Source organism: Micromys minutus (genome assembly GCF_963924665.1).
Source record: "Micromys minutus genome assembly, chromosome: 3".
NCBI lineage: Eukaryota > Metazoa > Chordata > Mammalia > Rodentia > Muridae > Micromys > Micromys minutus.
Window position 1 is genome coordinate 83,955,124 of NC_137972.1, and position 27,536 is coordinate 83,982,659.

The 27,536-nt window shown below is 45.6% G+C and overlaps 1 protein-coding gene across 1 annotated transcript in view; it reads right to left on the reverse strand.

Annotated features, from left to right (window-relative positions):
* ABHD17C (abhydrolase domain containing 17C, depalmitoylase) overlaps positions 1-26,213 on the reverse strand; it is a 39,658-nt gene extending 13,445 nt beyond the window's left edge. The window contains exon 1 of the mRNA XM_080913868.1: positions 25,441-26,213. Within this exon, the coding sequence (XP_080769994.1) occupies positions 25,441-25,997 (557 nt within the window). The 5' untranslated portion in view covers positions 25,998-26,213. The remainder of the gene's footprint in view (positions 1-25,440) is intronic.
* Positions 26,214-27,536: the final 1,323 nt, after the last annotated feature.

Consider the following 27,536-nt stretch of genomic DNA (forward strand, 5'->3'; position numbering starts at 1 on the left):
GAACCCAGTCTTGTACTTTGACCACGACAGCTCCTGATGAAGCCGGTGAACATACCCTGGTGAGCAGTAGGTACATGTGGTCATGACTATGGTGGGATGTGCAGAACAGAGCAGGAGATACACATTTGGGAACTAGTAAGCCTAGGATCGTATCCTAGGACTCCACTGCAACACAACAGGACGACTCCACCACCCAGCTTCTCTGGCCACAAAGAGGTGTGAGTCTGGCCTTCTGGACGGCTGTGAGGGACAAATGAGGTGAGAGAATAGATGGGCAGGGCAGGCAACCAGATTCTTAGACTAACTCTTACACACCCAGAAGTAAACTAAGCTCTAAATTCTCTTTGTCACATTCCTATCTCCCTCCCATGTGCCTTCTATACTGCTGTCCTGTTTCCAATCTCAGGCCTTGCCTAGCTAGGATTTACTGTGGCCCCAGTTACCACAGGTCATTACCCAGGCTGAGGCTTAGCACACTTGCCCTGCTGTCCTGCCCTACTCTTCTCATCCTGATTATGCTCCAAACACCTGCAATTGCACCTCTGTGCAGACCTGACCAACTGGCCTCTCCTCGGTGTTATTTTCAGCTCCATTCCTCCTGAGTCAAATTTCCAAGTATGTTCCTTGTTCTTTGTCGCCTTGTGTTCTCCACTCTTCCTTCTGCTTCCAGAATCTTCCACTTCCTTCTTTCTTAAAAGCATACAATATATCCACATCATCAATTATAGAAATAAATCAAACCACAGGATAGCTTAGCAAGGTCCTTAGAGACTGCAGATGAAAGACTGTGTTTTACAGATAAGGAACACTAGCTCTAAGCAAGGGTACTGAGTTAACTGTGATTACCAAGACAGCTGTCTAAGTGAATCTGAGGTGGAACTAAGCCAGGGAAGAACCACAGATCCTGTGAATTACAACCTCCCTGGCAGGTGTAATAACTGAGCTGGTACCAACACAGCTTTGACAGGTCAACAACTGTTTTTATTCCACAACCACCACTGAGATGTTGAGGTGTGCTTTCCAACCCTGCTCTGGATTCTAGTTTCTAGTGTGCCAGTCTTCTCTACCAGAGGTGGTGGATGATTGCAACACTGTTCATTAGCACAAGCAGTCTATACCCAGGTGACAGTGCTGGATCCAACAGTAGAACCAGTCCATCCACTAGCAGAGTATTAGCTTTTATGGGGAGGAGAGGAGCTAGGAAGGGTCTTAGTGATATACAGGGGCAATGCTACACAACAATGCCAGAGTTCTTAGTGCCATGGGACCAGCTACCGAAAAAAAAAAAAAAAAAAAAAAAAGAAGGAAAAGGGGGAAAAAAGTTATCATGGTAAGCACCTAGAAGCTCAGCAATAAACACAGAGACAAGAGGATCATCTTTAATCTAAGGCCAGCTTAGCAAGATTCATGTCAACTAGGATAAACCAAGGATATACCCTATGTCTCAAACAAATTTTGTTGTTGTTGCTTTATTTTTTGGAAGCAAGGGTTCTCAGTGTAGTCCTGTCTTTCCTGGGACTCACTCTGTAGACCAGGCTAACTTTGAACTCAAGAGATCCACTTGCCTCTGCCTCCTAAGTGGAGGGATTAAAGGTGTGTGCTACTATATTTCTCCTCAAAAATGTTTTAAAAAGTGATAAATAATAAATTGTAAGGGCTGAGCATGCTTACACACACTTGTAATCCTAGCATTCAGAAAGTAGAGACAGGAGAATTGTTCTGAATGCAAGGCCAGCTTGGTTTACATTTTAAGACTGTCTTAAAAAACAAAATCAGATTACAATATATACACAACTTTTAAGAAGAAAACAGTGTGGCCATTCCTCTCAAATCTAACCAACACATCTTGTCTCATTATTCTAGATTCTACAATGGAAGACAAGTCCTTACCACAAAAGTAAAGATAGCAAACAGTGACTAAAACAGAAATGCAGCAAAAACTGTCTTTTTCTATTGTAAACCCAAGGGCACTAAAGTTTACTGGTACTATTTTTAAAAAAGAGAGAAAGGAGGGAAGGAAGGAAGGAAGGAAGGAAGGAAGGAAGGAAGGAAGGAAGGAAGGAAGGAAGGAAGGAGGGAGGGAGGGAGGGAGGGAGGGAGGGAGGGAGGAGGGAGGGGGGGAGGGAGGGAGGGAGGAGGGAGGGGGGAGGGAGGGAGGGAGGGAGGGAGGAAGGAAGGAAGGAAGGAAGGGAGGAAGGAAGGAAGGAAGGAAGGAAGGAAGGAAGGAAGAAAGGAAGGAAGGACTGACTTTATAACTTGTGATCCTTGTAATCTTTGGCTAGGGAAAACAAGGCAGGAAGATCACTGCAGCCCAGACTGGGCAAAACAGCAAGACTGTTTCAAAACCAAGAGAAAGAGAAGATTATAAAATATGTTCTTCTACCAATCTGGAAGACGGTTCCTCTCCTTGGATACTTAGAGGAGGAGACATAAAAGGCTCAGGGAAGTTGGGTGGTGATTCTACATACTGCTGCCCGAGTATCACTTTACCTTCTTTGCCAGGAAGGCATCAATCACCTCTCCTTGAGAATGTACATGTCCACCATGCCTATTCTTGGGAGATGAAAGGACTCCCTGTGCACTGAGGACAGAAGCATTCCTTTCAATGGTGTACTTCATTTGAATGAAACAGTAACAGAACTCCAACTTCTATATTTGAACACTCAAGGGCAGCTGTTACAGGGCTGGCTGCATTCTAATGTACCATCTCTACCGCCTGTCAAGGACTCTAGGAGTCTGTGTGCCAGATTCAATCTCTACACCCTGCAAATAGCAGATGAAACTCTGTGACTCTGAGGCTTAACTCACAGACCCTCCATTTCCTCTTCCTAGTCAGCCTCAAATGAAGTCTTGAAGTAACTTCAATGTTCTAGTTTAATTAAAATACTATGCCGTGTATAAACTTAATGAAGCAAATCCTACATTCTTACTTATCATAAACAGGAGGCTTTCCAGGCCACTAAGAACATTGAGTACCATGATCAATAATTCAAAATTTCCAAGTAACCACATTCCATTCCACACACTTCACCATAACCACTTATAACATCTTATAATGCACTCTTTGGGAGTAAATGCAAACCACCCAGAATCGTAGCGGGCTCTGGGGTGCTGCGGCAAGCAAGACAAGCATGGGGCATTGCATGCAAGAATGCAACACTCATCACCTGTCCTTGATTTGTTTTCAAGACAAGGTCTCACTACGTATGTAGCTCTGGCTGTCCTGAAACTTCCTATGTAGACCAGGCTAGCCTGAAGCTCAGAGACTCTCTACCTCCCTAGTGTTGGAAGTGAAGATGTATACCACTATGCTGACTAAATTCACAACCTTTTAGGCAACAGGACTGCTCCTGTGTCTGACATTGTTCTGTCGCAGTAATGATGGCTCTTCTTTGGCAGGACATTACCTACGTCCTGTTTACAGTTGTTTCAGAAATGGTGATGCCTCTACAAGCTACATGCTAACTCTGCTCAGACAGCTCCACGTGCAAACCCACATCCTACCCTGAAATGAAACTGTTCTGCCACTGTAACATCTGGATGCATTTATCACCCACATTCAGTTGCCTGGGAGGTGGGTAGGAGATGGCTCCCCACTCTGACAGTGCAGGAGATGACAGTGCAGACCAGCATAAATGGGTTTCGTGGATTATGAGAATAGGGGACACTCAGGCCAGTACCCCAGATGGAGAGGTTAAACAAAGGCAGGGGGTGAAGGTAGATAGCATAGTAGAGTTACGACAGAGAGACAAGAGCTCCTGGTCATTCCCTCTACTTTGAGCACAAAATTTACTGTCTCAGAGCAAGATGTATCTGTAACTACCATGTATCTGCTCTCGGGGAATTGGTAGCTTCCCCTGCTGGGTTCTTTCTTCTAAATCCACCTGACTTAAAATCCTGGTGAAATCCCCTCCAAGATGCCTGTGGGCATTTAAACATATTAAACTTTTAAATCTATCCTCAGCCTAGGAATGTTCTCCCATCATTATTTCTGACACACTGCTCCCCTTCACTAATTGACCAGGTTTTTAACTCCCATAAAAGCTATGCATTAGAAAGAATGTTCATGATATGGTCTTACAGATAGAAGTGGAGGGGGTGTCATGGAAATCGAAATAAAATCTACAAAGCAAGAACAAATGCTTTCCATAATATTTACTTATTTGCATGTTTATCTTGAAATAAGCATATTTTCTACAATGTATTAGAATTCCTCAGATTGAAAAAAAAGGAGGAAACATGGCTAAAGTATTTAGGAAAATTTATACTCCAGCACACGGTAAAGTTCATGAGCAAAGTAATGAATGGATGGATGGCAAGCATCTAGTTGTCCACCCTGGCCCCACTCCACCAGAACACTCAGAAACCTGACAGAAAGGCAGTTCCGACCCTCTATGAGAACTGTGTCACAAGTTAGGGAGACTGCCCCTAGAGGTCATAGGTCCAGAGAGCTGATCACAAGCACTAGGACAAAAGGCTGGCCAATTTGTCTCCCGGGGCTACCACTGAGGGGGCCTCAACCCAGGCTGGATGTACTTTGGGAAATCTGTGCTTTTTAGATAATTCCCCTTGATTACCTAGGAGATAAGGTTCTATCTTCTAAAATCAGTCTCAGTTTTCTTCACACCTTGGAAGGCCCTTGAACTTGCACAAGTAGCTTCACTGACTTAGATGTACCATTCAAGTGATGTCCAGGACCCTGTGCTCACAAGTCACTAACCCTAAATAATGGCCTAGGCACTAACTAGATCAGGACTGGATCCTGCCCATGCCTGCTCTTCTCAGCTACAATAGCTTGGCACTGCTCCTCTACTAGCTCAACCTGTACCAGGTCAGACCAAGTGGAACAGGCCAATGCCCAGGTACCACTACTACCTTTGGCTCAGGCCTCATGTGAACAGTCTGATTCTGCAAGAATCTCTGCACAGTAGGCCACTAGTATCTGTATGAAAGGAAGATATGTGCTCATGCAAGCAAAGTGTTACAGCAGTTGCTTGATCTTGCTGTCATTAGCAAATGTCATTAGCAAATGCCCAGCACACAGCAGAATCCATTCTATAAACCTGGTCTCTGGTCCTGGCAACTGGCATTGTCAGCTCCAGTATACAGACCAGGACACTCAACTCCCACCAGTCAGGTAAACAGTTGAGTCCAAGTCTAGTGCCTGCTTCCAAAACACCAAGCCTCTGTTCAGAGTGACAGGTCTCCACAAAAGAGCAGTAAAGGCTGTGGTGAGCAGCCTTGCTACACAGTGCTAGGTAATATGAAGTTAGGAATGCAAGCAGCCAAGGACATAAGGAAGTCAGCTGGGCCTCTGCCACAGCAGCACTCACGATGCTAAGGACGAAGTGCAAATCTTAGGAGACAGACGCAGACACAGAACAATTTAGTCAAAGCGTGTCCTGTGTAAGCAGCACGGTCACTAGGCTTCACGGATGACAGGAACACTCAGTGACAGCCACTCTCCTCTCACCCAGCATTCCCAGTTACTGCAAGGAAACTATTCTCAGAACCTGACCGTGCTCTAACTTTAAAAGAATGCAATGCTATGACAGCAATGGCTGGCTGAAGGACCAAGAGTGGCTCTAGAAATGTGGACTGTTCACAGCCGAGGGCTGGCAGGGCACAGAGAATGCACTTTATCACATGTGCAGTGGAGCTCGGAGGTGCCACCTGCCAAACAGATACATAGTTTGAATTTCTCAAGATCTCAAGTAGCCAGATAATTTCACACACCCACAGCTGCCCCAATCTCTGTGTAAATGCCCTGCACACCAGACCACACTCAGTGACTCAGAGTTCTGCTGTAGAAAGAAGAACTTCATGGAGGCAAGTCTCTTAAGAACTCATCATGCCCAATAGGGTGTTCATAAGTGAGCTAATAGATTTTCTTTCTACACTTCCAGCTTGACAGTTCTTTCTCTGCAAGACTGGAACAGAGCTACCTGCGAGCTCAGACTGAACTTACTTCAACTCCTAGCACCAGACAACTGTGGGGACATTGGAGCAGACTATATGAAATAAACCCCTCAGACATGTGCAAGAATCTATAAAATGCTGAAAGGGACTGAGGTCAAGAATCACAGTAAACAACAGAGCACCCTTTCTCACTGCAATGTGAATGCCCAGCACAAGAGTGAATAATTAGTTAACCAAGAATAGGAGAAATCCTTGGTATTTTAGGGAAATGCAGGATTTAAAAAACAAAACAAACAAACAAAAAAACCTTCTCTGGACAATCATGAATCAAAAGAAATCACAATGACAGCCAACATGCAAAATGGTAAGAGCACCAACTACTGAGGCAAAGTAACTTACCAAGATCCCCCTGACCATCCACATAACCAAAGTCACAGCAACACCGAACCAAACATGAAAGTCAGTACACAGAAGACTTTGGGGAGGATCCCAGCAACACCTGCCTGCAGCAGCCCAGCATCCTCAGGACATCAGAGAGTACATTAGGTCATCTCTATTAAAGGGTCTGCAATAGCTGAGAATTTAAAATATTCTGAATTATAAAAGGAACAAGTCTTGATGAGTTCAGTGGTATTCATCTTTAAATGGCTGCCATTTTGGAGCCCAGTACCCAGTTTTCTCTTGACACTTATAGACACTAGTATCTCTGAATGAAACTACGCCACCTTTCCCTGAGATTCTTGGATAAGTTGACTGGTTATTCTGCAAGGTTCCAGAGCAGAAGAACATAAGAATGGAGATTACATAACTAGTACAGAGCGGAAAACACTGGGTACAGACTGATGATGCAACTCATAATCAACACTTCCAGGCTAAAGGGTTTTACTTTGTTCCCATCCAGTTGAACTCACCATAAGGATCACTGAGAGATGAAAGCTCTACCTTCAAGAAAAGAGGCATAAGGCTGAGGAGGAAGTGGTGAAGAATAGGGAAACCAAGAGAACACCCCCAAGGCACTGTCATGTAGAAACACCCGTCAACCCAACAAACTTCAGGTCATTACAGACACACTTCTGGCTCCATTTTATTCTGTTTTCCCCCTTCCTGTCATTTATTTCCATGTATAATAGACCCCACTCGAGACAAGATATTGTGTTAGCAATCAATAAAAAACTACATAGTGAATACCAAGTTTCCTAGTGATAATCCATTGTCACTGATAAATGATTATGCCATCCATTTTTTACTTAGGATGAAAAGGAATCACATAAAGGTATTTTAGACCGATGTTATCACAAACTGTTGTTAATTTTTGAAGTTTAAAAGGACACACACCAGCTCGGAAGATCTGAGAGCTACATACAGCTGGACTGCAGCTCTCTCAGAAAGATCCAGTGCTCTTACCCATAAGTGTCTGCCCCCAGCACAGTCTTCTGGAACTAGACTCCTAGACTAGTCTAGTGCTCCTAGACTTTGAAACTCTACCCTTCAGCTCAACAGAAAGCCCAAATTACTCAAATATTTATCGGACTGGGCAAACCACATTCTAACAGCTGGCTACTGCTGCTGGGCACGGTTGACTTGGGTGGTCTGTCTGACTGTAGGAAAGGCTTTTCACCTCCCCTGCCTTTGATCATGCTTCGGAATCCAGGCCATGAAGGTCAGCTTTCCTGTTGTCTGCCTTCCTCCATGGTCAGCCAGGGTGCCATGTCTTTAGGATCCTGTTAGGAAGCAGACACATACAGGATGCCTGACTGGTGATGACGTAGCTCCTAACAGTACACACAAGAACCCGCATCTGAAGCTTACATTCTCCAAAAGTATCTATTTCACATTTCAAACATATGCTGCTGTGGTGGGAAATACAAAGGCTCATGCCATCCAGGGAAGGACCAGAGTAGACACCTCACTGGTTCTAGGTACAGCAATAGCTGAATTATCTGTGCACACTATGCACAAGGGAGCTTGTCCAATCTCAGAAAGCTGTGATCTGGGGGCTAGATGAGAAGAAAAAGTCAATAATGCAGTATGGGGAAAAAGAAAAAAAATAGCATGGAGAAAAATTATTTGAAGACTGAAAACATAGCTGTGCTGTTATGTTCCTATTAAGAGTATAGGTGATATATATACTATTCGAGGAAGATAAAGAAGTGACCTCACTGGAATAGTCCTAAAGCTCAGAAATCTCATCTATAAAAGACAGTCTTTCTCTTCCTTTCACTGTTACAGTCATTTGTGTATCATGTATGAATGTGTGTGTGTGAGTGTGTGTGTGTGTGTGTGTGTGTGTGTGTGTGTGTGTGTGTGTGTGTGTCTGAAGTTAAAGGACAACTTGTGGGACTTGGTTTTCTCCTTCCACCATATGGGCTCTGGACACTAAACTCAGGTCATCTGTCTGAGCAGCTAGCACTGTCAGCCACTGAGCCATATCAGCAGGCCCAAGATAAAGACATTTTCCTACACCTTTATGCCAATGGGAATGGTATTTGTTGAGTTTTGTAATGCAATTCAAATGACAAAAAGCCAAAAGAAGCCAGGCCAGATAGCTTTCTGCCAAGCATGATGACCTGAGTTCAAACCCTGGAATCCAGCAAGTTATCCTTTGACATCCACACATGTGCGCTCTCTCTCTCACTCCCCCACCCCCCCACCCCCCCCTCTCTCTCTCTCTCACACACACACACACACACACACACACACACACACACACACACACACACGTAAATTTTTTTTTAATACAAAGGAAACCCAAGAGAAGTCACTGGGTAATACTGGAAAGGATGTAAATGTTTATAATTAGATATGGTGAAAGTAAAAGCTGAATGGAAGCCAAGCAAGAGGTAGGGTGCAGGAGGATGTGTACTAGCATGTCTGGTCTTCAAGAACATATTTAATATCAGTATTTCAAAAATATTCAAAGCTGCTCTTAAAAACTTAGACACTGAGCTAGGGACCTGATCTAGTCAGAGTTCACACAGGGAAAACAGTTGGGATGGTCTTACCACAGGAGTGAGGTGCAATGACACTGCTGAACACACAGTCCCCAGGCTCCCACACCTGAGCTGCAGAACCGGCAGAACTAGTCTGCTACAGGCAGAACTAGTCTGCTACAGCCGTCCCAGACCTGGAGCAGCTGAGCTTCTAGGAACCCTAGGAGTCCTGCTAGGTGTAATGTTCACTGCCTGGAAAGAAGTATGCCAGGTGCCAAATAAGGCTTTCAGGGTCCCATGTGACCCAGGGTGGCCTGGGACTCACTATGTAGCTAAGGCTGTCCTTGAATTCCTTGAATAGCCTTTCTCCTAAGTGCTGGGATCACATATGTGTGCCACCGTGACTAGAATACATAGTACTACAAACTGAACCCAGGGCTTTGTTTTGTGCACAGTCCGCAAGCACTCCATCATCTGAGCTATAACCTTATCTCCAAATGAAAAAAATAAAAGTGCTAAAATTAATACGTGTAAGACACATGTGCTTGAAATTGACTACAGTAAGGATAAAAGGCCTCAGAATATACAGCTTTGAATCTCCCAACACACAGCTCACACAGTAAATGATCACTAGCCTCTGGATGAGAGTACACGTTCAATTATAAAGAGAAAAGGGGGACCTTAAGGAACATTTATAAGAAGCTACAACATCATCCTTAAAAGTCAAGACAAAACTTGAGACTTTTAAGACAGATTGCCCCTGTCTTCAGCACTCAATGAATGAAACCTCCCTGACGTTGTCTGCAGTTCTGCTTGACCCACACTGGGTTGGGAGGCAGGAGAGAAGAGCAGGATGGGAACCACACAGGAGATGAATGACCACCTCTACCTTTTGCCTATGGTAAACCTACTGCATTTTAAAACAAATACAAACATAACAGAGAGCTAGATGGGGTCATGCAAAGTGTCAGCAACTGAGAATTCAATCAACCAGATTCTGTGTTGGAGTGTGACTCAATCCTGGTGTACCTGCTAACATGAGCAAGGACACCAGCACCATGAAATGAAAAGTACCTCTGGACTTGGCATCAGAACTTTCTGAGAGGAATTAAGTCCTAGGTCAATATGAGTATATCCTAGATGTCTAGATTTTATACTTGCCCCTTTCTTCCCACCAATAAAGGAGTTAATAAGTTTGCAAATTTTAAACGGCAATCAATTATTGCAATAAAAATCAGAAAGGTAGTAATTTCTACATCTGGCTTTCCAGGAACTGGCAGGGGCCCTGTTTTTGCTTCCTGCTTTCCTGCTTTGCTGTGGAGTCAAAATGTCTTCTTGGCCCATTGGCATTAGGAATTTACTAGATCATTTCCATCCTCATGTGTGACTGTCACAATGGTACTCTCAATAATGCAAGGGCCAAAATCTTAAAACCTGTTGACAAGTACAGAACTTTACAGGGTACAGTCTGTTTGACCACAAGTCACCACGCCTCCAAATCTCTGGCTAATTTAGGACTCAACTTTAATGGGACCACAGGGGGCTCCATCCTGCCCAGCTGTCTGCAGGCTCTCCATTGCTTTAGGAGCAAACGAGGCCATCACTGTCTAAACTCTCAGACCAATGTACCAACTGCTAACAAGCTACGAATTACACCTCCAACTGGGTCACAGGACTTGTCTTACTTGTTCCTGTGATCTCCAAACAAGCCCACTGGGAGCCAAGTCCTCAGGTCAGTAAGTCATTCCAGAACTGCCCCGTGCTGGTCTTCTAAGCAACTGCTGCTGAAGACAAACATTCTACATCACGAGTTTACACAACTCCAGGAAGGAAGGGACTTGCAACGCTAATTTAAGCTCCATGAGGAAAATCAAACTGAAGTTTTAAATATTTCAACCCCCTCTCCAAAGAGATGGCAATTTAATAAGAAAAGCTGGTCCCTATTTAAATGGTATCGTTCCAGCAGTGGCTCTGTTACTGTTTTGAAGCCTGAGCTGCATTGGAGCATTTCAAAATAAACAAGTTAACTGAGTTAATCATTAATCATAACCAAGGGCAGGGATATCAGTAAGTGAGGTAGAACACTCAACTGCTCTAAATGGAGGGAAGGGTTCAACATGGAAGACACTACTTGGAAGTAACTACCAAGAGATTCACTGAGGCAGGTCACAGGAATGTTTAAACGTCAGGGGAAATAATGACAGCTCACACTCACTCAGCCCCTGGCTCGGCTAACCCACTGCCAGCTGGCTTCCTTCTGCTAACTCCCCCAAGTACGCAGCACCCCTCTTGTTCCCACAGAACTGTTCTCAAGATCAAAGGTCCAAGGAGCACTTTGAAGACTGCTACTCCCTTAGAAATACCAGGTTGCTATCTTTCCTATCTCTGAGGACTATCTATACACTGAACTTACTCATTTCTCTTCAGTTAAAAAAAAAAAACAAAAACACTTACCAAACTTTGCCAACACTGAGGAAAAGAACTACTCCTTAAAAAAAAATTTTTTTTTATAGAAGCACAAGGCTCAAAAACTACTCGGGAACCCAAGCAACCACTCACCAGGGAAGCTGCTTCCTTCTTCAGGTGATTTCCAGAGTCAGAAAGTAAATACTCTGTCTTCAGAATAGTTTCACAACCAACAGCTCTGAATTCCTAGGGAGTAGTGGGAGTATGTATGAAGGTATTCAAAGTCATTGTTTCAATGCAAATTAAATATTGTGTATGTGCAATATAAGCCCCTAGCTGGGATTTAGCCCTACATCTGTAATACACCAGGTACTCAATTTGTTCAAAGACTGAAATCTCTAAACATTTTATTGTTGTGTTCCAATCTTACAACTCAGAAAAAGAAATCTACGAATACTGGCCTTCGAACTTTGAATGACAGCAAGAGACGAAGCCTGTGCGTGACTTCAAACAAGCTACAACCGATGCACACCCAACGGCAAAGGGAAATGAAGTGGGCAGTGAGGATGGTAACCAGCACACACAACTCTAAATTCTGACCTTGCCGTTTACACTTAGGTTTGAGTGTCCCCCAGAACAAACTGGCTTGCTGTTTAATTTAGTGTGATATAAATCAAGTCATACATTTTTCTGTAGCCTTCAGTTTCTGTACCTGTGAAATGGGTCAGCTAAAATCCCTGTTTCATAGATGCAGTATGCTGAAAATATGTAATAGGTAAAATGGTTATTTTAAGCACAAAATAGTCAGCCCTTTGATAAATGCTGCCTCAGCAGAATGGGCACAAAACTATTATTACAACAAACAGAAGCACTGAGGCCCAAAGACAGGAGCTGACAGCTGCGTATTTCGGTTGTCACCCAAAAGTCACTGCTCCCTAGGGTTCTGACCAACTCTGTTACTGATCCGCCAACAATCTTTACATGACTAATGTAGAGAAGGAAAAAAAAAATCAGCCAATAACCTACAGCCTTCCCTCTAACTACGTGGTACTGCATGTACCAGCAAGCCCCTGTAGTCCATCACGCATGAAGCCCAGTCTCCAGCTGTCATATGTGCCTCCTGCATGTGAGGAAGGTGGGGTGCCACACCTGCTCTACCACCAGACCAGATGAGATCCTGCCAGCAATCAGACAGCCAGCGTTTCGATGCCTTTACATTCTTCCTTTGAAAAAGAACAGCCTACACAAAATACTAAGAACAGCCTGGTGCAGTGTGAGTGGAGAGGGAAGCTGTATGGCAGGACGTTAATAACTGCTCCAAGAAGAATACCATCATCTGGTTTATTCCCAAATTTCCTTACTCTGCTTATATTTTATTTTTTTCCAAATAAAGTGGCTTTCCATAAACAATATGATGTGGGAAAAGAGAGCATCAAACTATCAGAGACCAGAGGGGATAAAGTGACAGTCACATAGTTAGCGAGACTGCATTCCTGTCATTGTCAGCTGACAGTATTTGTAATAACCACAACCATTATCACATAAAACAAAATGAGAAGGCTATACACATACATATTAAGGATGGTAGTTAATTTCCTGATAGTAGCTACTTGCACCAGCACACACACACACACACACACACACACACACACACACACACACACACACACACACCCTGTCCCCTCTAAGCATCTCTCCTTTTGGAATGCACGTGAGAGGTAGGGTATTGATTTTTTGAAAGCTTCATCTTTCATCAGGACTGGTTTAAGAAACTGAACTGCAGGCTATAAAGAAGACCTCAATTTTCCGAGATCCTTGTACCTCCCAGAGCTGGGTTATACTTCCACACGCAACCCTGGAGGACTTCAGTGAAAGCTAAAACTGTACCAGCCATCTGACTGGCACTTTTGTGGCCAGAATTAAGGAGATCAAGATCTACAATCTTTAATCTGAAAAAAGCAAAGGGCCTGAAACACAAACCCAGTGCTTCGGACTCAGTCTAGCCCATCCACAAATGCCATCAGAACAGGTAGGGCCAGCTCTGCAGGAAGAATGTGCTGGGCACCTCAGTCTAAGAACAATTAGCTATGACTGTGTCTTTTCCCAAGGAGGTCGCATTCCCAGGAGTGCTACTCTGAGGACGAGGGAGGGGACAAGACCCAGCAGAGGCAAAATCAGAGTGATAAGAGAGTGGGGACAGGGAAGTCTGTTGTGCTGTCAAGGCACAGGTAAGGATGGCATGGGACCAAGTGCCAGAGGATTCTAGAGAAGAGCCATGCCTTTGGGATGGGACCAAGTGCCTTTCAGAAATAAACAGATGAGCAGAAGTCTCACAGTCTACAAAAAAGCTAAGACAGAAGAGAAAACTCCAACTCCTCAAAGATTAAGATTTCAATTGCTTGGGATGTTAATTAACTTTGCAGTTCTTTGTTAAATGTAAAGTTAAGATGATAACTCAAAAATAAGAATGGACTTAAGAAGTTTGCCAAAGTCTCCAAGAAACACTTGTCCCACTTTTGGTTCAGAGGAGATAGAGGAGACAGACAGGCAGCCAGCAAATTAAAATGGTTATCCTCTGCCATCTTTAATCCTGTGAAAGTAATTACAGGTCTCTGGCATTTCACTCATCAAAAAGATCAAGAGCACACCAGGTCAGTGGGCAGGCTTTTCAAAACTGATCCAGTGGAAGCCGGGAAGCACACCGTCATGGAGACTGCTGTCAGAACTGCAGTGCACAATACAAGTCAGGACACAAAACTTCTATGGGCTTTGGGGAGGGCCGAATGGTACAAGGGAAACTAGGGATGACTACCCCGAGAGACAAGCCATGCAGACATAACCCCAAGACGTTCTCTCACAAAGAAAAAGAGACCAGCCACGAGTGCTCCGTCCTTCAGCACCCAGGCCTGTGACAATACTAACTAGAGACCCTGGAAGGAGAAAAGAGACTGAAGAAAGCTCTTGCAGGGTTGTCCTGGTAAGGACGGTAACAAAAACAGAACAATCTTACGCAAAAGTTTTAACTCTTAACTTTTAAAATTTACATTCATTCAGTCTCGTTCTGTGTGCTTGGGGGGAAGGGGCAGACATCTTGGCATTTTATAGAAATCAGTTCTCTCTGTCCACAACGTGGGTTCCAGTACTCATATCTAAGTTCTCAACCTTGGTGTGACATGCACTCTCACCCACTGAGCCATCTTGCTGGCCCAAAAGTGACAACTCTTTCATGTGCTGTCTTAGTTAAGAATTTCTATTGATAAAATGAAATACCACAGCAATTTGGGGAGGAAAGGGTTTATTTGGTTTACACTTCCATATTACTGTCCAAAGGAAGTCAGGACAGAAATTCAAGCAGGGAAGAATCCTGGAAGCATGAGCTCCTGCAGAGGCCGTGAAGAAGTATTGAGAGGTGATACTTACTGGCTTGCCTCTCCCCTTGTCTTGCTCAGGCTGTTTTCTTATAGAATCCAGAACCACCCACAGGTTTGGCACCACCCACAATGGGCTGGGCGCTCCTCCAATCTCTAGTGAAGAAAATACCCTACAGCGAGATCATATGGACAAATTTTCTCAATTGAGGTTCCTTCTTTCAGATACCTCTAGCTGGTGTCAAGTTCATGTAAAACTAGCCAACACATTACCACGTTCTATGGATTCCTTTCTCAATCCTCTTGCCTTTAGCCCTCTTAACCCTGAGCCTATCATTCGTGTGCTGGGCACCTCACACTCAGCGTGACAGCACACTTCTCAGGAACAAGGCCAGCTCCCACACCAGCCATGCGTGCAGCTGTTTGCACACTTACTTGTCTACGTGAGATAGGGTCTTCCCATGTAGCCTAGGCTGGCCTTGAACTTGTGATTCCCCAGCCTCTGCCTCCGTGTGCTGGGACTATCAGGATGCCAGCAAGAGCTAGGGTTATAGGAATGTATCCCATCTGGCTCCTGCTCTCGTTTGTGACATTCCAAGTCTCCACTTGGCATCAGCAAATGTAGTTGGTTTTATCTTTAAATACACTCAAACTTTGAGCACACTACTTCATCCCCTGTCATCTAAAACACTCCAAATTCTTACTGGTCTTTCCTATCTAGTGGCGTGCCAGCCTCCCCCTTCCACACACACCCCAACTGTATCAAGAGTACTGAGGACCTAGCATCTAAATCAGATCATAACACATCCCTACCTAAACCCCTTCCACAACTTCCATGTCCTACAGTAGTCCCCTAGTTACTGAGTCTTCATCCACTATGCTCCTTGGTACCCTTGACTTTCTTGCCCCAAACATCTCGACTTCCTTGGTACTCTGCATCTGCCAGGCACATTCCGACCCTCGGATACCACTCTCGCCCGCTACTTCATCTTGAGATGAAGCAAATCCTACCACCCTTTATAATTAACTGTAGCCACTGCTGCGCTCTCAAGTCTTCCCAGCAGCCAGTCATCTGCTTTTCTGCAGCACCTTCTGTGTTCTACTACGTGATCATCGTTATCATGAGCAGCGTTTGTCATCAGCACTTGTGAACAGAAACATCACCAGGCCAGCATCTGTTCTGTCAGAATGTCAGGCTCATAGAAAGTACTTCACATCTGTCAGTAAGCAGATCAAACAGGATGTAAGGTGAGTCACAGGAAGATGGATGTTTGAGAACTCAAAATCCTTGTAGCAATTCAGTCCGGGTGACTTCAGAGGACAAGATGTAACCATAGACATAAGCTGTGCGAAGGTCCAGTTCAGACAGAATCGTGTGGAAGGGATCACAAGGCAGGCTATTGAACAGTGCCTAGATATCGTAATATTCAAACTGTACAGGCTGACACAGGATGTGGGGTGACAAAGTGTAGGATCAAAACATATGAACTACAGCCTAGACCAAGGCCAAAAAGAGCTTAAAAATTAAGAGAACTATTGATTGTATAATAGCTGAGTATGGTAGTTTACACTCAGAAGCTGAGGAATGCTAAGTTCCAGGTCAGCTTAGGCTACAGAGACTGTCTTAAAACAACAAAACAGGATACATTTACTTCAAAACAAACTTCAAAAGTTTTTACACCACATTGACACGCTTCTCCACCCCAGGTGAAGAACTGCGGTAAATGTCAGGGAAAGGGTGATAGCTAAAACTTAGTCATCATGCAGGCTTCTCCACTACCTACTTCGCAAACTTACACGGCCCAGTGTCCCTAAGATTTAGATCACACAACCTCACATCAGCCCTGCAATCACCAACACATCTGTTTAACTCCTCAACAAACAACATGCCAGAATGTTCTACTGCTAGTGAGAGAAGCACTAGCAAGCCAAGCGAACTATGTAGATTCAGGTCTGACTCAGGAACGAATAGAGACCTGCAGAGAAGAGCAAAGGAAGATGGAACAGATAGGGGTCAGGGCTATAATGGGGAAGAGGTGGTAGATCAGGAAAATGGCCAAGTGCTCAGGTATGTGATGAAGGAGGGAAATGGCTGAAGGGCTCTCCAGGCTCTTTTGGTAGACCATGTTTAAAGAACACTGAGACTAGGTGCACCATGAAAAGCCCAGTGAGTGCCACCTGAGAAGGTGAACTCTCAGATCTACAGACCAATGACAGCTTGAACTCTTACCCCTCTGTAGCCTTATTTTTAGCTCAGTAAGTTCCTAATCTAGTACAAAAACTAATGTCTTCCATTAACTCCAAGTTGACATGTTCGTTTTTAACTTACTTCATCTAGACTAATTATAATATAAAATATGCACAGAAACAAATTAGCATGTGAATAGTCTTTTCCTAACAGGTATATAAAAATTAAAACAAGAGAGGCTGGGAGAGCTCCCACAGTACACAGAGGGCTTGCTGCAAGCTCTATTACCCAAATTCAATCCCCAGAACCCACATGAAGGTGGAAGCAAGAACTCCCTTGACATCCACCCACACACTATGTACTAGTATGTACTAACATACACATACTCATAAACATACACATCTACACATCATCACCAGTCATCATAAACGTATCTTGTTCTGGTATCCCATGACTGTAAATATCCCTTTACAGCCAGTATTGCTGATTCTCTCTGCAGAGTTTGGTTGCACCTAGGACATTCACTAAAGTCACCTGGGGCAAAGCTGGAACTCCCTTCTGAGTTCTAACCCTCACACCACAGCAGCAGCCAGCAGTCACAGTATCCATCTGCAAACACATTCTCTGGTGAACATATTCAGAATAGGGCTGCTTTCCACTCTTCCCCAAAGCAACTGTCAGGTGAAGCAGCACACAGGGGTTCTTTGTGTCCCTTTCTCTTTGAAGATGTGAGCAGTCCTATGCTGAACTGCAGTGGTTCTCACAGCTGCTCAGTGTGTAACTGACACTCAGCTAACTGTCGCCTGAGCCCTGAACTTGAGCAATCCAGACTTCCTGGAAACAGGCTTCCAGTTTCACCACGGTGCCACGGCCCTTTAGCTCCACAGTGAATCAATATCACGGAACTTATCAATGAGCTCTGTTACATAGCCCTGAAAACACTCCCTGAATAGGAAGTGCAAGGCATTATGGGAACATCCATATTTTAAAAGGAAACATGATTCAGGTCCCTTGGCCAACTTCAGGATATGGGCAAGTGACTGCTTATGGTTGTCCTCTTAGCAAAGAACAGCTGGACGGTTCCGAATGGCCAGAGAAGTCAAGACCTGTCCTTCCCCCACAGAGCCTCCTTCCCCCAGAGCCTCCTTCCCCCAGAGCCTCCTTCCCCCAGAGCCTCCTTCCCCCAGAGCCTTGCCTCCTGCTGCATCTGAGAGGGCTCCCTTGTGGCTGCAGCAATACAAAGGACAGCCTGCAAAGTGACTGCAGGTATTGGATTACAGGTAAGGCTTTTGCTCCTGCAAAGAACTTCTTTGGGAAGTATATAATCACCAAAGTAGGAACACAGCACTACTGCACACTGCTCTCCAAAGCAGCAAATCCTGAGAACTTCTCTTTTCTCGGCTCTAAATGTACCCCCACAGAGTGAGAGTCCACTTGGACATCTCCCTACATACAGTCGGAGGGTGGGTTAGCAACCGATGGGATTGGTCTCCAGAGTTCTTTCGACAATCCTCTGTGTGGAGGCGCTGTGTCAGGACCTGGCACAGGTATTATCCTTTACACCGCATTGTCAGTTACACTATTCAGCAGAAGCTGGAGAAGGCCACAGCATCCTAATGGCGCCAAGTAACTTGTAAGTGGCACAGCCAAGTCCTAAATCCAAGTCTGTTAGACTAAAGTCTGTTCCCTTAATCTCCAAACACTATCTGAAAGCTCAGGCTGGCAGGATCGTGCTTCTCTGGGCTTATCCTTCTAACAACCTTGCCTATGTGATTCCGACATGAGCTGGAAACCAGTTCCAGCTGTAAATATCCTAAATGAAGAAATAAACCACTGAACCATCTCATGCTGGAGATCTTTAGCCTACCTGCACTGTGCAGCCTCTGCCCTCATCCCTTTCCTGCTTTCTCTGCTCTACAGAACAGGCTTCTTCCACCATCCCTCAGTATCATCTGCTGTCTGTAGGGAAGTGTAGGAAAATGACAAGTGTCCAAAGGGAAGAGCCCCATTTTCCTTGGCAGCTCTCTACCATCACTACCAGATTTTTTTATCAGACGCCCCCACACATGAGATCACAAAAGAACAGTGACATCTACTGCCCCACTGACCTGGTTTAAGAAATTAACCAACCATGGAACCTTTCTTCAAGACCAAGATTCTGTGCAATACACCCAGGCCGAATGGAAAGCAGAGCCAACCGGGAACAACAGTAAATGTGGAGCAGTGGATACAGAAACAGAGCAAAGATGACCTACGCATCTGCCACAGCCCTTCTCCAAGACCAATGCTGAAACTTAATTCCCACTGTACCACTCACTGTTCGCAGAAACCTTTAGGAGGTGAGAGGCCAAGATGGCCCCACTCTCCTGAAAGGAATACTGCCTTCTGTCAGAGTGGGTTCATCATTTGCTGAATAGGATCGAGAGTAGCAGGTAAGGGTAGACAGAGAGCAGAAGCAAGCCTTACAAGAAAGGGCATAGGTAAGCAAGCCCAAGATAATCTGATATAAAACAAAACCCCAACAACCCTACCCAACTCTAACCCCTGTGAGGATCAACCTTCTGCCCCTCTAAGGTATTCAAGGAACCTTCTTAGAAGCTAAGGCAGGGCCCTCACCACACCATAGAACATACTAGTGCCTTGATCTTAGACTTTTCAGGGTACGAATGAGGAAGAATACATTTCTCTCCTTTATTAATTAAGTATTGCTGCTACAACAGCACAAAGGGACAGAGAATTAGTGATTCTGAACTAGAACTGACTGCCAAATTCAAAAGTTGTACCTTTTATCTACTGTCTCTATCTTATCAAAATCAAGGAGCCTATTACTTAGAACAGTGTGTCAAAAAAAAAAAAAAAGTCATTTTGTCTCTCCTATGTCTATTTGGGTAGGGACTGGACCAGACATATAGCTTCAGTTAAGAGACTAGCAGAAGCCAGTGAAGATAAGAAAGATGTAACCAAATGACCTGGACAATTTCTAAAGCCAGACTTCAGAGTCTTACCTGGAATTATGACTGCCTAGTAATAATTTGAAAAGTGTGGTGGAGGGTGAAAAGAGGAAGCAGAAGGTAACCAGAGGCCTTAAGGGTAAAGTGGATTTGGAACAGCCAGTCTTAAAGGGCTATGGCAACAGTTCTTCAAGCCTTAAGACAATATTAAATGATGAGTATTTAGGATACTCTCCAAGAATATCCTAAATAAAATGCTGAGAGGAGAGCAGACTCATTACAAAGTTAAACATTACCAAAGAAAACAACATATGTCCTGCAACTGGATATCAGCAGAAGTACAAGGTCCATCAGAACAGAACTAGTCCACAGGTTCCCCTGGGAGGAGGCAAGAACTCAGATTCTGCTCCCTGCAGGGGTGAAGTATAAGCCTAAGCTTCAAGCACAGGGAGAAAGGGAGCAGACAGAGGCAAGGAAGGCTCTGTGCAGACTGACAGACAAACTGCCTTCAAGCTGCTTTGCCTGGACAATTTGCTCAGAAGAGGAGTCACATTCTTCCTAACAGAAGTGTCCCACTGCTGTTACTGTGAGCAGACAGCAGACCCTCTGACAGTTGAGCCTTCCTGTCCACATGATGTACACCTGCAGATTCACCATCCAAGTATCAAAAATCACAAACTGCAGCTCTACTGAACAAGACCTTTGCCTTGTCATTATCCCCTAGATAGTCCAAGCCAACAACTGTTTACATAGCATTTACACTGCATTAGATCTTACAAGTAATCTAGACGATTTAAAGGACGAATGTGGGTTATATGCAAATTCCATGCCATTTGTTTTTTTTTGTTTGTTTGTTTTGTTTTTTTTTTTTTTTTTGTTTGTTTTCTACTTAGGAAGTGAGCGGTGGGTTTTTGTATTCATGGGGTCCTGGAAACAACAGCCCACGGATGCCAGAGAACAAGTAGAATTCCTTTCTATAAATACCACTGTGCTTTCTCCTTGTATCAAACTGTTCACAACAGGTTCTGTCTAGGCTTTTTCCTAAACTGATACACAGTATTCCTTGTAAGAACAAAGAGGTATGCTACCTACTTCACCAAACTCAGAAAAGGAAAGCTTTGTTACTCTTGAGGAAATTATACCAAGACAAGAGTACCAATTTTAAATACTAATCACCTATGTCACCATAGCTTTACTGTCTGTCACATGATTCCTCAAATCACAGAGCCTAGGAATGGCAGATAGTAAAGTTACCAAACAGCATGTGGATTTATGTTCACTTGCTTCAAAATCAGTTGTCACAGAGAGAAACAGACAATGGCTAATAAACAGTTTGCTGACTGAATAAGGTATTGGGTCTTTAAATTGCTTTTTGAACCAAGACACAAAAAAAGCTTTCTTCTCATCTTCCCTCTCTGCATCTGCTTTCTGTTAACAAATGCCTTTCTCCTCCACTGCACTTGACACCTACATCAAACGGAAGGCTCAGAGATGACCACGAACAAACCAAAAAATGAATGCCCCACTGTCCCACTTCTGGAAATCTAGAAGAAAACACTTCAGCTAAAATTCTCTGCCTACTTTATACCCCATTCTTGGGGATTATTTGCTTATTTGGGTTTAATCCCCCTAAGTCACAGTAAAACATATGCAGTCTACAATTCTTGTCAAGATCCGTCTTCTTACAGGACATACACAGAGCCTGGATTCACCTATCCTCACCCTGCCCTGCATACACAGCCACAGCTTCCCAACTCAACAACACCACGGGTCCTCTCCAATGCTTCTGAGCCTGCAGAGGAGATGCACCTCTATCCCTGGTGCCCTCCATCCAGCTTAGCAGCCATTTCTTATGGTCACATGCCAACTTTCTTCTTCCACACTAGGTCACAGTTTCTACTTCCTCTCCAACACTCTCCTCCTCCCACAGAAAATGTTTAAATCCTTAAATCAATAACATTTCCCAAATAACAAATCACCTTTTCTGCCTTTGTACCCTTTTTTGGAGGGACTGGCTGACTTTATACATGCGTGTGGGGCCTACATGCTGGGGAGACTTGCAGCTCTCTGACAATAATAATGTGCAGGAGCTGACAGACATGTAATGGATAAAAACAGAGGACAAATGAAGGATGAGAATAATCATTCTTTTGTTCAACACAGACACCACAATGTCATAGGAACACCAATAAGACAGCCTGAAAGTGGCTGAGACCACAAGCCATTTGAACACCCACTATTGTTGGTGGATGGTTGCAGCCACTCTGCAACTGCATTCATCAATAGAGCACTCCCTCCCTCATGCTATAAATGAGACATATATTTTAAGTCCCAGCGCTAGTTTCTGGGAACTGTCAAACAGCAGCTATGGCAATGCCTTAACAAGCACAAGTAAAAGGGACTGAATGACAAGAGCAACAGTGTTAGTTACTTTTCCTGGCTGTGACAGATACACAAGTTCAGGGTGGATTTACTTTAGCTCAGTTTCAAAATCCTTCGTCTATCCAAGTTCAGCTGGCTCTGCTGCTTTTAGACCTGTGCCAAGGTGACTATTAAGGAAGGAAGGCGTAAGAAAGGAAAGTGGTCCCTACCCACCCACCACCACTCCATGGCAGCCAGAAGAGGAAGAGGCCAGGACAAGACAGAACCTTCAGAAGCACAATGGTGATCAACTCCACCAATCAGGCCCCACTTCAGGTTCTCCACTTGCCAAAGTCCATTTGACTAAGAAACAACAGTGGGTTATTAATCTGGGGGTGGAGTTGGGCCTTTACAATCCCATCACTTCTACCAAAGCTTTACTTCTGAACACTGTACTGGGGAACCAAGCTCAACCCATGAGCCACAAGATGGAGACACTAAGATCTCCTAATCTAATTAGGATCCAGTTAGGATCAATACATGAAGAACATTCTCAAAACATCAACTAGGAGCTCAGGAAGTGCCTGGGATTTGGGACTGCCTAGCATTGGGGTTGACTCAGACAACCTATTTCTCAGGGAATAACCTATGGGCCAAGACAGACACGACTCGGGAGGCAGCAAGCTCTCTCTCTAGTCAGTGCCTGTGCAGTACGGTTAACCAGAAGTCAGAGGAGGGGAAACCACTCCAGAGACCTGATGTTTGGGACAGGGTTTCGGAACCAGCTCAGAGGACCTGTTACAGGGATCTGAAGAAAGTCCTTCAACAGCAAGAACCTCAATACAGCTGGGACAGGTAGAGATGAGTTTATTCCAGACTATGTTACTGAAAGATCACATACAGTAAGACAAGACAGACAGCAATCTAAGCTGAAGGAAGGTGGTTGAGCAATCAGCCTCAGAATCAGGTAGGCCAGATTCACACCTTTTGAGAAATCCAATGTCTACAAATACAGGGAGGGAGAACTCTAAACTACCAGTTAGCAGACCTGCTTGCTGGTGGGTGAGATTGTCCTGCGGTGGGTGAATGAATGCAGCACCCAGAGGTGATGGGAAACACTTCACACCTAGCACTTTTTTTTTTAAGTCAAATAAAACAGAGCACATTCTGTTATGCAAAGTACCCACTGAGGTTGGGATGTTTTGTGAAACGTTCGGTTCAGATAGGCAGCCTCACATGAACATATCTGATGTACAATCATGATCAAGAGGCAGAATGAGCATCTTACTGTAGCTGGTCTAGTGGATTGGGAAAGCACGGAATAAGAGGCTTTGTAGGTATCTTTACAGTCTGATTCTGGGAACCAGGAGTGACAATGTACACCTGTGACGCCAGCACTTGTGAAGCAGAGAGAGGAGGTGATTGCTGGTCTCAGCTGCAAGGTGATTCTGAGTCTCCAAAAGCAGTTTAAAAAACAAACAAACAACAACAAAACTAAACTAAACTAAAAGCAACAACAAAGAACTCATGCTATTTTAGATATGTTCTAGTAAAACATTAAATAAACCACAAGCAAAATTTAAAGATACTACCAGGTAATTCAAACTTTAACTTACCCCAAACAATGCTTTTTATATGCTATGGACTGCACCTCCTATGTGGTAAGACAGATACATACTCAGGGTGAAAATAAAGGTCCACATGGGAGCAATGTTTTGTAGGAATTTTTACAGAACGTCAACTCAAAGTAGGACTTTTGTGTTTCCTGGTAAAAACATCTAGTACTAAAGTTTATTTTTAATACCTACACTATGGCAGATTAAGTAGTTCAAGACTGTGCGACACTTGCTTTTTAAAAAGAACTGGGTATGGTAAATGAGTGTGGGCACAATTGGGTGACAGGCAGCCTAAGACAACTCTCTCCCTCCACCTCTGGATTCCGCAGGTCACCATGAAGTCACCTCTGGTCACCATGTCTGCCCACACAGCAGCCTCCAGTCAGTCGCTCAGCCATCCAGCTGCCCTACTTTTTCAGGTAAGGTCTTATTATGGCCCTGGCCAACGTAGAATTCACCCTGTAGCTCAGGCTAGTCTGAAACGTTCAGCAATTCTCCAGCCTCTACCTCCGGAGAACTGAGGCATATCCCACACCAACACTGCCTGCTTCTGACATGTACTTCTCAAACCCGTTCTTGGGAACAGGTGGCATATGACTACTTGTGGATCCTCAGCCACTCCATCGGGATAAGAATCCAGACTCATCTGCCTATATCATTCTCTGAAAACTATACCCCAGTTTAGGATCCCCTCCAAGACCTCAGGAGAATTTGAGCAAGCAACACAGAGTAAATACCAAGTACTTCTCTGTTATACAGACGTTTCCCAAGAAGCGTAAGGGGTAATTTGTGAACATATGAGCAACACATATGGAAAGCCATTATTACTCATCATGTATGTAGCCCAAATAGACTTTTCATAAAAAACTATACAAAGGTCTCTAAAAAGAAGAGTGCCTACTGTCCTTATTCCGAGAACTTGTTCCTCTAAAGAAAGCCAAGCTCATTACACACAGGACCTCGGGTAAGGTTGCCACCTGTGCTATGGGGATTACATGGGAAGGTCACAAGCACCAAAACATGACAGGTAACTTGACTTTCCCACAAACTAAATGTCTAAATTCTGAGTAAAACTCAAGCTGGTTTTTCCCCCCACCTGGTCTGTCCTCAGAATATAACAATTCAAGCCTGGCATGTGAAAGACCCTGAATAAATACTTTCCAGTTTTATGAACGCTAACTCAAGGTCAACAAGTTCCCTCACGCCTATAAGACATGTAGCACTACTGGTGGGGTTTGGGGAAGGTTCCGATGTCAGTTAACTTCCTGATCTCCAGGTACCACACACTCGGCCAGACCAGGAGGCAAAGTCCTAACCACACCCGACTCGATTCGACCCGGTTATAAGGGCAGTTCAGGCATTGCCCCAGGGACACTTTCTACTTGTAAAGTCTTTTGGAGGTCACTGTCTCTCCCCGGCTACCAAGGGAACTGAAAACCCAAGGTCACTTCTACCAGATGAGCGCGTAGTTCATTCATCACACAACTCAAGCCCAACCAAGTTGGTTTGGCCGGTACCTTAGCACCCCCCACAGCGACCGACCACGTGCGTTTAACTGGAGCCACAAAGACTCCAGGCCGCGCGGGCCAGTAAAAAGCAGGCAGGACCCTTTAAGCTCCATCCCCCGGGGACTGGTGATCCAGAGCGAATGCAACAATCCGGGAGCACAAACCCGCACCCCACCCGTGGCTCGGGGCTCACCGGGTGCGCAGCGCCTGCCACGCGGCGTCGATGTCGGCGTAGAGATTCTTTTCGGAGGGCTTGCCGGAGCTCACACCATAGCCCGAATAGTCGTAAGAGAAGATGTTGCAGTTGATGCGCGAGCCCAGGCCGATGTAGAAGCTACACATCTGGCCCAAGTCCACGGCGTTGCCGTGCGAGAAGAGCAGCGTGTAGCGGCTGGAGGGCGCGCAGCGCACGAACATGCAGCCCAGCCGGTTGTCGCGGGCCGTGCGCGAGAAGAAGACCTCGACGGCGTCCAGTTCGCGCTGCGAGTACTGCCAGTCGGCGCGCTCGCTCAGGTGCAGGCTGCACGCGCCGGGGCCCGCACCCTCCTCGGCCGGAGCGGGCTGCGCCGCCGGAGTGGGCGCGGGGGTCGCAGCGGGCGCGCGCTGCTCGGGCGCCAGCACCGTGTAGGTGGGTTCGGGCGGCAGGAAGGCCAGCTTGGCGGCGATGCGGCTCGGACAAGGAGGGCAGCAAAAGAGCCAGCACAGCTCGCCGAGCGAGAAGCCGTTCATCCTGGGGCCGGGCTCGGGCATCGGGACGGCCTGGCGCCCGCCGCGGGCGGGAGGGAAGCGCAGGGAGCGCAGAGGGAGAGCGCCGAGAGCAGGAGGCCGGCCGAGGAGGCGGAGAGGCCAGGGGCGGGGCCCAGGCGGGCGCGGCGCGGCGAGCGGGGCGGGTCAGCGGCAGCCCCGCAGCCCCGGCGGGGTGCGGACGGCCGGGGCTCGCGTGCGGCACACAAAGCCCGCGGCGGCGGCGGCCATGGCCCGCTCGAGCGCGCCGCCCCGCCCCCGCACGCTGCCGCCACTTCCGGGTTACCGCGCCGCGCGCCCCCACAGGCGGGCGGGGCTCCCCATCGGAACGGACGCCCTAGTCTCAAGCCCGGCTCCCCCGTCTGGGCGGGGCTCCCACCTTTTGGGCGGGAGTTAGCGCATCTGGACGGGGCTACTCGTTAGAACAAACTCTCGGGTCCTCAGCGAGGCTCTGGCGTCTGGGGCGGGGCTTAGCACGATTGGGGCGGGTCCCTGAAGACATCAGGGCGGTTGGGACTATCCTGGATTGAAAAGGTAGGTGTGCGGGTACCTTAGTGTTCGGTTCTCCAAAACCAACTTTCCGTTCTTGGTAGGGTTATTGGGAATCTATGTAAAAGATAATTATTGAGAAAGAGAATTGAATACATTAAAAATGCCTTGCTTTCCTCTAATCAATGCTATTTTTTTTTTTCTCTTTTGGTTGTTTGAAACAGCCTACACTGGCTTAGAACTCAGATGCTTCTTGCCTCTACACCAGTTGCTGAGATTCAAGACATTTTGAACAACCCCTACCATAAATGCTCTGGTCCATCTCGTACATGTTCCCGCCTCTCTTGGTTTTACAATAAATGGTGTCAACCTGGTCCTTTCTCACACACCCCTCCCCTTACATCACCAGTGGTGCCAACTGTATAATCCATACTCTATGTCTTTCCTTTATGATGTTAGTTTCTCTAGAATTGTTTTGACACCAGACTTTTAATCATGAAAGACATGTCACACTGATTTTAATCCGCTGTTGTCTTGGCTATAGGCTTTAATGTGATTTTCCAAATATATTTCTCAGGGCCTTTGAAACCATGTGAAACCTGGTGTCCATTTGGCAGAGCTTCTTCTCTGGACTTTGGCACCAGGTTTCCCTTCCAGGGAGAGGAGAGCATCCCAGGCTACAGCAATGAATGAAACCAGAGCCCCAGTGGGCAGTCACCACTACAGACCTCATAGATGTCCCAAGAAGGATTACAAAATTTTGAGCATCCTTTTTTTCACTCAAGATTTTATTCCCCATCCATTTCACCCTCCTACTATACCACATCCCATACCTCCTCCCAGTAAGCCCCACCCCCACCCGTCTCCACGAGAAAGTCCCCACCCCACCAAACCTTTAAACACTGGGGTCGCCAGTCTCTTGAGGGTTCAGTGCATCTTCTCTGACTAAACCCAGACCCCAGAGTTCCCTGCTGTATATGTGTTGGGGCCCTCATATCAGCTGGTGTATGCTGCCTGGTTAGTGGTCCAGTGTCTGAGAGATCTCAGGGGTCCAGG